The sequence below is a fragment of the Dryobates pubescens genome, chromosome 25 (genome assembly GCF_014839835.1).
Source record: "Dryobates pubescens isolate bDryPub1 chromosome 25, bDryPub1.pri, whole genome shotgun sequence".
Classification (NCBI taxonomy): domain Eukaryota; kingdom Metazoa; phylum Chordata; class Aves; order Piciformes; family Picidae; genus Dryobates; species Dryobates pubescens.
In genome coordinates this window covers 15,033,795-15,046,015 of record NC_071636.1, presented here as the reverse complement: position 1 = coordinate 15,046,015, position 12,221 = coordinate 15,033,795, and the positions used below count along the sequence as shown (strand labels likewise).

The window sequence follows — 12,221 nt, the reverse complement described above, 5'->3', positions numbered from 1 at the left end:
AAAAGGATTATGACAGCAGCTGATTTATTACATTACCATATTTAGACCTTTTCTACCACAGTGTTGGAAAAGTCAATTGGATGTTAATTTGCTAATTGTTAGCAATTTTAGAGGGAGGCTAATGTTGGACCTTTACAAAAATCATCTTTCTTGCCATACAGACCTGGTGTCTGCAGCAGAGCGCAAGCAGCTTGCTGATTTGCCATTTTTGATTATCCTGTTAGTTCATCAGAATGGTCTCCTTGCTCTTCACTTCCCTACACTTCCTAAACCATTCTATTATTCCCCTTTTACCTCAGTCCTCTTTCTTGTCTATGCTCCCTAAAAGGAGGCGACTCAGTAGTGGTAGAAGCATTTGTTCTGCCATACTGAAAGCTGCAACACATATGGGTGGGAAGGATTTGGGATGTTAGAGATTCATAGTGGTGGTGAGGATGCAAAGAGGAAGGAAACCACAAGGCAGCTATGCAGAGAACTGCCTGTGTACCTGTTTTGGCTACTTGAATTTTCAGGCTGTATCTGGTGACACAGTGCAAAGAGTGGATGGAGTTCAGGCTGTAAGAGGTGAAGTCACTGATCTTAGTCTTAATTTCTCACTGTGTTTCAAATTCAGTTGCAATTTGGTAGTTTTCTTCAGTTCTTTTTTTCTGATCTGCTGGATTGACAAGGGAGAAGACTGTTTCCAACAACTGCTGTGAATTGCTCTGTAATGTTTATAGTAACTGCAGAATATTCAGACCATTGTGTTTTACTTCAAAGCATAAATATACTAAAACTTAATGGTGCATTTCATATCTCGCAAAAAGCTCAAAACAATGGCATTACACAAGCTTTAACTCTGCTTTGTGGCTATTTTTAGATGAGCTGCAGCTTGCTTTCAGTAGTAGAACAAATTTTGGTTTTAAAAATGCATTTTCTTTGAACTAGCATTAAAAGAGAAAAGGGTCACCCACTAGATTCTGTTTCCAATTGCCATGGGAAGCTCTTTAGGGCGTGCTGGCTGGCTGTCACTGTTGGAAGTTCTCTCATGTGCAGTGGTTTGGGGTTTTTTTTTTTGGCTTGTGTCTAAAGGGAAAATAGGATGGGGAAGGGGAATGGCTTTTACAACTTTGACCTAAAGCTGGCATCTCAGTGCTGACCTGATCTCAAACCAGTTATATATACAGAGACAAGCTAAGAACTGAAGGGCTTTGCTTAAATACCGTGGCAGCATCAGATGTGAGTGGCACGCTCCAGTAGGCTTATCTTCAAAGCTTAGAGATCACTTGGGTACATTTTAAATGTGCAGTCTTGTAAGGAGGAGATAGATACAGAAATACCTGTCTAATTTTAGGGTTTCAGCTTTTCCAAGCCTGAAAGGTTATCATGTTTTCAGGCCGACAGAGGTTTGTCATTCCGGGCAAGAAATTACCTGTGGCATTAAAAGTCTCTGTGCTTGGGATGTGTTGAGGCAAAATTCAAGAAATTCAAACCCAGATTTTGCTTTCCATGGCTGAAAATTTCAAAGTGTTCTCGTGAGCATAGCCAAGGCTCCTGAATGTACACATCAGCAGAAATCAGCTTAAATCCGTTCTTAGCCTTTGTTTCATCTGATTTAAACGTCTTGAAGTGCTTGCTGGTTTCCATTGAGTGTGCTGTAGCCTCAATTTTTATTGTTAACAAAAGCCCTTTGACAGAAGCCCAGCAGTACTGAAGGTACAGGCTCCCTTGTGAGCACACTGGTAGCTCGTGGCAGAGAAGTAACTTTAAAGAAACCCTGGTTTACTGGGTTCCCTGAGGGATTCCCTGAGAGCTGATACCCAAATGAAAACACTGGAAGTTTTCCATGTAGGACAAAGCTGCAAAACTTCACTGTATCAACCTGTTTGTATGAACCTAGACAGCAGTCAAACATTTATTCTGCAGTTCCATAGATTTTTGCTACAATTTTGTGTTTTCAACAGCCTGAATTTATTAGGCACATTCAATCTTCTGGTAGAAAGAGCATTTCAAATGTATAGGAAACTACTTGTTTCCAGCAGTCTTGGAATAATGAACCTAATAAAGAAATGCATTCAGTCAGCTGGCCCATGGTTTATACAGGTTGGAAATGGCTACCTGAAGCTAAAGAAGAAAATCATCCTGGAATCCAGTGAAGTGACACACTGATTAGAAATGTATGAAGTGACACACTGATTAGAAATGTATGCTGAGGTGTTCTACAGGAGTTGCTTAGTTATAGGAATGAAGTAATCAATCACATTGTCTTTGTGCGTTGAATAAAGTCACAAATGAATGATAATTGCAGTCGCTGGCCTGTCAGACACCCTGTGAGGGCTTGGTGCTGATCAAGCTGCAGACCCTTTTGTAAAGCTGACAGATTTAAGGGCCCATCTCTCATACATGATCTCTAGGCTGCTTATCCCTTTCCAGTAACCATAGCATGTTTCATCTTCAGGTGTTTCATCTTGATAGACAAGAAGGTAAGATTCTTCAGGCCATGAGTAGCATTTTCTCCCTGTTGAAGGCATGGCTGTGAGTTACGTCAGCAGCTTTGTGGCAAGGAGTAAGCTGAATCAAAAGGCTTCATGTAGCCACAGCTTACATTTGAAGAGAGAAACCTGCCCAACATCCATGTTTTTAGGACCCTTATGTGTTAAATTACTGTGGTAGTGAGAAAGTTCAATTCTCCACACACACACAAACCACAGCTAAAACTGTCACAATTACCTACCTTGTTTATTTGCTCCTTGTTACTGCTCTGTCATTTTAATACGTTGAAGGGTAGAGTCTGGGATTTATGTAGGAATTGAATTTGCTTCTGCTGTTCCACTCACCAGTGATAGAGAAGTATGCACCCACTGACATTTGCTGTCACATTCTTTCTTCTCATACTGTTGTTCTCCAGATGGCTTTGGTTATAAAAATGTATCCCTTGAGTAAGATTTTAAAACATTTGCAGGTTGCTTATAAAGTAAACAGGTCCCTGAATAAGATCTTACAGATAATTTTACTCTCTTTTCAGATACAGTTAAAAAACTTCAGGACCAAAAGCATGACATGGAAAGAGAGATAAAGAATCTTCACAGGAGGCTCCGGGTAGGTTAAAACCTAAAACCTCAATAAATGGTAAACTTGGAATGTCATAAGACCTGCATGGGATATAGTGTAAAAGTGATGGGGTGGGATGTAGTACCATTAATATAATTATTTCTGGACGGGGGGACATGATATGGGAATATATTTACCAACCTACAGACACTAAAGAATCTGTGGTATCTCAAAGATACGGCATTGCACTTGGGAGAAGATGGTCCTGCATCTTCCGAGCCACAGGGGACTTGATTGATTGATTGATCGATTGATTCTGTTCCACTTTGACCATTTCCTTTGTTTGTAGAAAAGAAATTTATGCCCTTGGAAGCCTAGTTGTCTCCAGCAAAACTTCTTCAGTTCAGCTTGCAAGTTAGGTTATGCCTTATGCCAGAGATGAGGGCCTTATCACTGCTCTAAATTGTTTCCTGCAGCAGCACTGGGAAGCTATGAACAATAAGGATCACTTCTATTTTTAACTTCCAAATTCTTGCTGTTGCTTTAAGTGTAAAGTTTAATTTCCTTACAGGAGGAGTCAGCAGAATGGCGCCAGTTCCAAGCTGACCTGCAGACTGCAGTGGTTATAGCAAATGATATCAAGTCTGAGGCCCAGGAGGAGATAGGAGACCTGAAGCGTCGATTGCACGAAGCTCAGGAGAAAAACGAGAAGCTCACCAAAGAGCTGGAGGAAATCAAGTCACGCAAGTATGCAAAAGACAACAGGGATGTTGTCTGTCTTGTAGTTGGGGAACAGCTGTGGAGATTCACTATTTTAACTATTTTTGAGAGCCCAGAAGCTGCTAATCCTTTCACTGGGAGGATCTATATTGCAGCAAGCTGCTGAACACAAACTTTAAAGGCTCAAAGTAGATGCAGTTACAAGAGCAACATCTGTGTCTGCATTCTCTATATTTCATCCATTCCCAAGTTCAGTTTGGTGCTTTTGACACACCAGGTTGAAGTGGAGGGTTACCAGCTGGATATGATTTCATAGAATCATAAAATGGTTTGGGTTGGAAGTGACCTCAAAAGGTTATCCAGTCCAACGCCACTTACAGTCAGTAGGGGCATTCTCCATTACATCAGGGTGCTCAGAGCCTTGTCAAGCCTGACAAGAGGATGCCAGATCCCTCTGATGGGTTGGTTTTTTTTGGTGACGACTGTTCCTGTCCCTGTCTCAGGGAGGTCACAGTGTGGTTACACATGTCTGTCCCTTTCTCCAACTCCCCATTGTTCCCTACCCTATCCACTTCTTCTCTTAGTTCTACCACCAGGCTGAGCAAACAGTCCCCCTGCTCCCATTTCACAGAGCCATTGACCCTAATTCCAGCTCCTTGCAGAGAGGCTGTGGCACTGCCTGCAGCCAGAGCCCTGGCCAGCTGCATTTTCTTAGGGCAGCTCAGTCTGAGCCCATGCATCGCTTGCAGCCAGTGCAGAGGAGGATATGCCCTTTCTGTGAGTGGGCACCATGGTTGAGCCTTCTTCAGCACTGCTGAGCTTGCTGGCTTACCTCTGGGCTGGAAGAGATATTTCTGTGAGTGGTGAGTGTAAGGTGATCACCAAACTAAGTCATTTGAATGATTCTTGCTAATACATTTCAGCCATAACTGTAATTGCTCCATTACTGCTTGCAAGTGAACCTCTGAGATTACAGTTGCATTGTTGAAGGTAGAATTGGGTTGCTAATTCCAGTTAGTATATTCATTACTATTTACACACAAACATCTCTGAGATTCAAGTCACTGCAGACAAAGAATAAAGAGGGAATTGCATCAAATTCCTTGGAAATGGTATAGCTGCTGCCTTGAAGGGAAGATGGTAGGGAAGTCTACTGCAGTGTCTGAAGCAAAAATCAGTCAATGTTTCATTATTGCAGACTGCAGAAAACAGATTGCTTTAAACAGTCTTGTCTTGTGAGTGACACAATACAGTAGCCACTATAAATACTCTGTACTGAAAGTCCAATTAGTGTTTTTTGAAGTGATTCATATGTTGCCTAAAAGTGGATGCCAGAACCTCCTTAGCATTAACTTGAATTGTTTTCTGTTTATGCAAGTGAAAAAAAAAATTCTCCCCTCTGAGCTTCTTATTTACTTGTGAAATATTTAAGGCTCTTTCTTTCCCCCATGTGTGTGTGAGATAGGAGCAGAAATTAAGCCCTAAATCAAGTATTGATTGGCTAGAATTTTCACCTGGTGCTTATCTTTTCAGCTGACAAGCAGTAAGAATTTGCAGTGATAATTTATTCCTAAATTACAGGGGAAAGAAAACCATATTAATTTAATGAGAATTTGGATCATAGATTTTAATTTGACTTCAAATTTGTGTTGATTTTTTTCTAAGACTTTGCATGCTAAAATGGTTTTTAAGTTCCTTAAACGGGCTGCATATTGATTTCAGGCAGGAAGAGGAGCGTGGTCGAGTGTACAATTACATGAACGCTGTAGAGAGAGATCTGGCAGCTCTGAGGCAGGGAATGGGCCTGAGTCGCAGATCCTCCACCTCCTCGGAGCCAACTCCCACTGTAAAAACACTCATCAAGTCATTTGACAGTGCCTCCCAAGGTAATGGTTTTCAGCTGGTGTGGTACCTGCACCAGGTTACAATTTTGCATGTGTTGACAGACACATCTAATGGCTTAGCTAATTCAAAGGCAGGTTGTTTTATTGTGCTGTCATGACCTGTAAGTGGTGGTTGAAACAAACCAACCAAGGTGCACAACAGATTGTTCACTGTGGTTAAGCATCCTCCTCTTCTTTTTTTATTCCTTTTTTCATTTTTCTCCTATCTTTATTTTTCTTGACTGTTGCATTGCCAGTGACTCATATGCTAAATGCATATGAGCAGTGGCTCCTGTGTTTCAGAAATACATAAACACATATTGCACACATAATCATATCTGGGAGCACAGCTGATTGCAGCCTGGCTCTTAAAATGTGGTCTTAATGAAACAAATTAAGCATTCTGAAAGCCATCTACGTTTCTTTCTTCTAATAATTTACATTCTTAAAGTCTAAAGTGCTGATGAATGCTTAAAATAAGGTCCAAGCAGTCTCATCTATTAAAAGATATAGGCAGTGTCTTCTAAAATTAAGAAGACCTCCCTGTTGAGACGCTGGATTTTACTGTAACTCTTATTGTGAAAACAGCTGCTGTTGTCCTCCTCTCCAGTTCAGCGGAGTAAGAAATCCAAGTAATTATCCTGGAATGACAAACACTTGAGCTAAGCTTTGACTGCATATGAGACTTTGTATGGATTAAGATATTTACTTCAGCAGACCTTTTGGCTTTGAATTTCATTTACAGTAATAGCATCACTGTAAGTCCCTGGTGTAAAAGGCTTGACTAGAAGTAGACTTAAAGTACTGTGCTGTGTATGGCAAATTTTCTGATGCAGAAGAATCTCCATATTGGCAATTCCATAAATGTATTTCCACACTTGTTTTCTTTGTTCAAGACACTTACAAAGCTTTGTTTGCCTAGTCTTAATTAAAGATTTTTTTTTTTTTAAATCTCTTACAGTGCTTACTGCCAGAGTGAGTTTGGTAAAATGATAACTCACTTCTCCCTTTGGTTCAGTCCTTTATTTCAAGATTCTATCTGCCTTCTTCCTCAGCCTTAGAGTCTAATCATGGTGTTAATCAATCAAATGACTGGTTCACCAACTCAGTGTTTATCTGGTTTCATATGTTTCTAAACATGTTATTTGTTTAACCCCAGAATTTTGAGGACTACCATAATGTGTAGTGCTGTGGACTTCAGTTGGAAGTGAGAAAGGAGGAGGTGGTGATCCATGTTACCTGTCCTGTCTTACTGGCAGACCCAGGAGCCTGCTATCATCTTATTAATTACCTGGAGATCAGAGAACTAGTAATGCCATCCTTTATGTCAGCCAGGGTAATAGTATCCTGCACCTTAGCCTTGTCCACCCCCACAAAACTTCTGTTTTTGCCATGGATGATATGTTCAAGACAGTGTAATTAGAGAGGAGTAAATGTGTAGGCATACTTGTGAGTGATTTGCAGTCAGTTACTCATTGAAATTCTGGAAGCTGTGATCTGGTAGAACCAGTAATGTAAAGGACAGGGTGAGAGCTCACTGTAGCAGCCAGCCTTCTGTGTCAGTGCAGGACAGTGCAGTACTCACCATGGCTTCTTTTCTCTTTCTTTTAGTTCCAAGCCCTGCCGCTGCCACGATTCCTCGCACTCCTCTGAGCCCAAGTCCCATGAAAACTCCCCCAGCTGCTGCTGTGTCCCCTATGCAGGTGGGTGTCTTAGGACTGCACTTAGCATGTGAAGCTACAGGTGGTAGTACACAAAACTGGCTGACTTTGGGGGGCCATAATGATAAAATGCTGCCCCTGGTAGGCAACTACCAAAACGTTCAGTCTAACAAAGGAGTCTTTCACTGAGGACTGCGTTGGCATCATTTGGAAATTCTTGAATGTTCTAAATCCTTACTATTCCTGTGCTGCTGAGAAGCATGAGAGGAAAACTTTATCTGCATTCCTTAGTTCTGGAGTTGCTGTTTGTCAGTTTAGTCCTGCCTGGCATGGAAACAGCAGTAATCTAGTGCCTTTTGGGCACTAGGCTGGGGTCTGTGCAGAGTCTGTCAGCAGTCACCACTACAAATGTATCCCATGTTGCCTGGGCTTCTGATAGCAGACCTGGCCAGAGAGGAATGGAGTTATTGTGGATTGGTGATCTTTGGTCCTTTTGCACTGACTGAGAGCTTGGCCAGTTGGTGATTGTGCTATGTGCTCTGTCCTGTGTCCTCTGAAGCTTTGTGGGTTTGCTCAGCTGCTGCTGGAGCCTCAGTGCACTAAGATTGTGGCAGCAGCGCTCCGGTACTCAGCTGTGTAGAGCACTGCTGCTTCTGTTACCTCACTGGCTGCATGAAGTGAGATTTTGCCAACGAGTTTAAAGACAAAGCAGATGGGATCAAATTCACAAAGAAAAGTCTTGTTTACTCCTTTACCATCACTAATTCTCCTGCTGCCTTCAAGAAGTCACTAACCAAAGTACCACAGCTTGGTTCTTGTTGGAGGTCAGTGTGATGTTTTAGTGCTAAATCCTCTCTGTGTCTGTTGAAGAATCTCAGTCCATATTGGCTTTAACTGTGCCAGAACAACACTTGGAACAGAGTGGCTGTTCTCCCATGCTCAGACTAGTGCAGCTTTTATTTATTTGGGAGTGGATTTCATAAAACAAATAGCCTCAAATGTTTTGAGAGGGCTTCTGTTAACTCATGGGCTCAGTTGCTCCTGACAGCAGTTTTCTAAAGTTAGATGTGACAAGTTCTCTGACAGATGCTTTGTTCCTGTTGATCTGTCTTTATATTTCTGTTTATTTTTGTGCTCTTGTAGGAAGAGGCACATTTAATCTCATGCTCTAAAAGGTTAGACCAGAGCTTTAGTAGACAGGAGACTTTTTGAATGAAGCCCTTAGGCATATTTCACTTTATTTACCTGTAAATTAACCATGAACCAAAGAAGTATCTTCAAATACTGCAAACCTGCTCTTGAGCTGCTGTTCTCAATCTGGAATTCTACTTCTGAGATAGAACCAGGTCATTAACAGCTGGATACCCATTAGTGGGAAGCATTGCCTGAGGAGTAAAGGGTGTGTCAAATGAAAATGGTTTCTATTGTCTGTTTGAGGATAGGTGGTTTTCTTGAAAGTATTTGTCATTATCCAAAAGACAGCTGGGTTCTGTGACCTCAGTTTTGTAAAGTGCATTTGAAGAATATTTTCTGCTCAAGAGAGAAGAGGGTTTGGGTTCAAAACCAGTTTCCATCATCATTTCTGTTTCCTTATTTTCATGTTACTGCCTCATTTTCTGCTGTGTTGGTTTATGGAATTTTTGTGTATTTTTTTTGTATTGCTATTGGAGAGCAGGATTTTAGTAAGTCCCACCTTGTAGAAGTCATCCATGGTTTCAGATCTTGAGTGAAGGTGGAAGGATATCTCTGGGTGTGTTGCAGTGCTCATTATCATTAATGTCAGTTGCTTTTAAACGCTGCAAATACTGCAAAACAATTTGAGAAGAGAGGTACAGGGAGGGAGAATGTAAAGTCAACCCTGCTGGGTTAGCCCAAAGCTTAGCTGAGCTGCTGTGCCACCGAAAGTGACCAGAGCAGATGCCTAGGGAGGAGTGTAAGGAAAATGAAGCCTTTCTGTTGCTTTCACTGAGAACTTTATTTTCCTCCCCTGTAGAGAATGCCAAGTGGAGCTAGATAAACATTAGTTGATTCATTTGCCTCTCATTCGCAATGTGTTAGTCACCACGCTACTACTGGTAGTTGTAACAGTAAGCTATGCAATAAGGAACTAGGCGCAGTGAAAGTAAGCCCTGTCTGCAGTGTCAACAGCAGCAGAAAGACAAACAGTTCACTTTGTAACAAGGAGACAAGGACAGTGCACAGCAGGTTACCAGCTGAGCAAGGCAGCCACTTTCTGGGAATATCCGTGAAGGATGTTTGTTCTTCAGTGATAGGCGGAAGCCGAGAGAACGACAAAGGTGCTTAGTTAGCCAGCACTGGGGCTGCTCCCTGCTACCTGGGTTTCCTGGCTGAAGCAGTCTACTACCCTGTAATGACAGACCAAAAGCTAACCAGAATGAAATCTCTTTCTTCTAACCTCTTTATTTAACTACTGTGACAGTTCCTTTGGGGATCAGTAGAGGAGTGGCACAAAACGGCTCTCACTTCAGTACAGGCCTTGTTCTTTACTTCAGAAACAAGTAAAATGCTTTCCTAAGTGGCTGAACTTTAATGCAAGCTTGAAATGCCAGCTCTTACAGGAAGCAGTTGTAGAGACTTTCGAGCATGACTCAACTGCAGTCACTTTTATCTGCACATTTAAAGGAATAGTCTTTGTAGTATGTGCAGTAGTTTTGATAGGCAAGGGGATGAAATTCTTCATCTTGTGTTAGCAGTTGTGTTCTCCATCTGATTTCCAGCACAAAAGCACAGCTCTAGCTTGAGTCTAAATGATCAGTAAGTGGCCCTGTAATCCTGCTTGTGCTGTGGGATGCTGCAAACTCTATACTGCTTGCTTTTTTCAATCTGAGTTTTGATTTGTCTGGCAAGCCTACGTGATTTGGCATGGGGAACATCTGACCTCTGTTATCATATGAAGATAAGGCTCATTTAACCTTCTTACCTCATCCTGGGCCAGACACAGAGCTGAGTTTTCAGGATAAATACATTACTGAAGTGATTATGATTAAATATTGGAATCTATTAGAAAGGATAGGGTGAACAAAGTGTGCTACAATTTGCAATAAGTCCTTGGAAATTATTAATTGCAAAATATAGTAATTGAGGGTGGTTTTCCACAAGTCTTCAGCAACAGAAGATGAGTTTTGGTAACCATGAGGGTAATGGTTGCATTGTCCTGGCCACTTCTGTGATACTAACATGCTTATTGCAGCGCTGTCCAGTGGCTGCTGAACTGTTGTATGCAAGCCTTGACACTCTGTGATCATGGACTCAGATTTCAAGCTGCCAGAAGCCATGCATTGCTAGGCATTTCAAATAAAACTGGAAATGAAAAAGCTGGTTTAAAGCTGAACAAAAATTAAAGTGCCCTGAAAGAGAAAATATTTTTATATTTGTAAAGTTTTTTCCATTTGTATTTTATTACATATTGTGACAAACACCAAAACGTTGCCTTACAGTTGTTCTGTGGAGCATTTTGGTTAACTAGATGGTAACAAAAGCTCCTGACATTCTGAATAAAAGATTAGCTTTTTCAGGAGGTTTATCTTAGCAGAGGGTAGTTGGTGGCACTGCAGGCAGTACAGCATTATCCTGGTTTTCCAGGAAAAGGCACAAAGCTGTAGAGGCACATGTTGATGACACACATCCAGCACTGCAATCTCAGCTCCCTGAAGGAGGCTGTCTTAGCTTCAGCAGATCACGCTGAACCAGAACAGGTTTGTACAAACAAAACACGGAGGAAGGTGAAAATGAATACAAAAATGACAAGAGACTTCCCAGCCTTAATTTGCAGCATTGATCTGAGGAGCAGGTTTCAGTTTGAAGACGTGAATGTTGCACTATCCATGCCATTCAGCTGGCAGATCAGCAGGTACGGTGGGCACAGCCTCTTCCACAAAGTACTTTTAAAGCTTCTCTTGGTTTTTTTAAGGTCTTTCAAGTCAGGAATAATGTTGTATCAGAGTTTCTAAAACTGCTTCTGCAATTCCATTTGGATGTTTTTTTACCTTTCTCTTTAACACAAGTATTTTTCCATTGCAGCGGCATTCTATAAGTGGACCAATCTCAGCTTCAAAACCCCTTGCCACACTGACAGACAAAAGGCCAAGCTATGCTGAAATCCCTGTTCAAGGTATTGAGTCAAGGTCATTCAAACTTCTCCCAGTCATGCTATTAATACTCTAAAAAATAATTTGTTCCATTAATTTATGTCATATTTATATTTAACACTGATTTATATAATATCCTAAGCATTAGGAAATGTTTTTAATCATCAAAACCTTTTGATAGACTATCTCAGACTCAGGGTTTTCTTACTTGTTTCTTCTCACATGGTGATACGTCATGAAGATGCTTCTTTGAATTTTCAGCAACCCCCTGGTTCTGTGCCACTAACTTGGCATTGTTCTGACTGGTTTTCATGTGTGCACAAACTGAGGTCACTTGCCAAATCAAGATAAGATGATTTCAGGGACGTGTCTTGCAGCTGTCTGCCACCTATTAAAAATCCACACCTCAAGGGGGGGTTCTGTATTGTGTCAGGCTGCAGGGCTATCCCCTCCCCGACAAAGTAAAGCAAGGCTGATGGTTGGCATTGCATTTCATGTGAATAAAAACATTCCCAACTTGTTAAGTATTGAATCTTCAGGAGCCAGATGAAAAATGGAATAGAATGAAATTGAGTGTTGCTTTATCTGTTTCCCAATATTTCCCTGTTCTGGGAGCTTTGTTTTGTCTCTCAAAGCCCTGCTCACAATGTGCTCTTCCTGTGAGAATGAATGGCTATCATGTGGTGGGTGTAGCTCTCTGATTTATGCCTGCTTTAGGGTTTTTTTTTGGTAGATGTTTCTCAAGATAATCCCCATATGACTCCAGGCTGAATATTTCCTCTCGGTTTGGCATTCCCGAGGTCCGATGCTTTCTGAAG

The 12,221-nt window shown here is 41.4% G+C and overlaps 1 protein-coding gene across 2 annotated transcripts in view; it reads left to right on the top strand.

Moving 5' to 3' along the window:
• Positions 1–12,221, top strand: part of SPECC1L (sperm antigen with calponin homology and coiled-coil domains 1 like) — a 63,821-nt gene that overhangs the window by 27,709 nt on the left and 23,891 nt on the right. For both annotated transcript variants that reach the window (XM_054172797.1, XM_054172796.1), the window contains exons 6-10: positions 3,005–3,078; positions 3,602–3,777; positions 5,473–5,636; positions 7,245–7,336; positions 11,336–11,426. In XM_054172797.1, the coding sequence (XP_054028772.1) occupies positions 3,005–3,078; positions 3,602–3,777; positions 5,473–5,636; positions 7,245–7,336; positions 11,336–11,426 (597 nt within the window). The remainder of the gene's footprint in view (positions 1–3,004; positions 3,079–3,601; positions 3,778–5,472; positions 5,637–7,244; positions 7,337–11,335; positions 11,427–12,221) is intronic.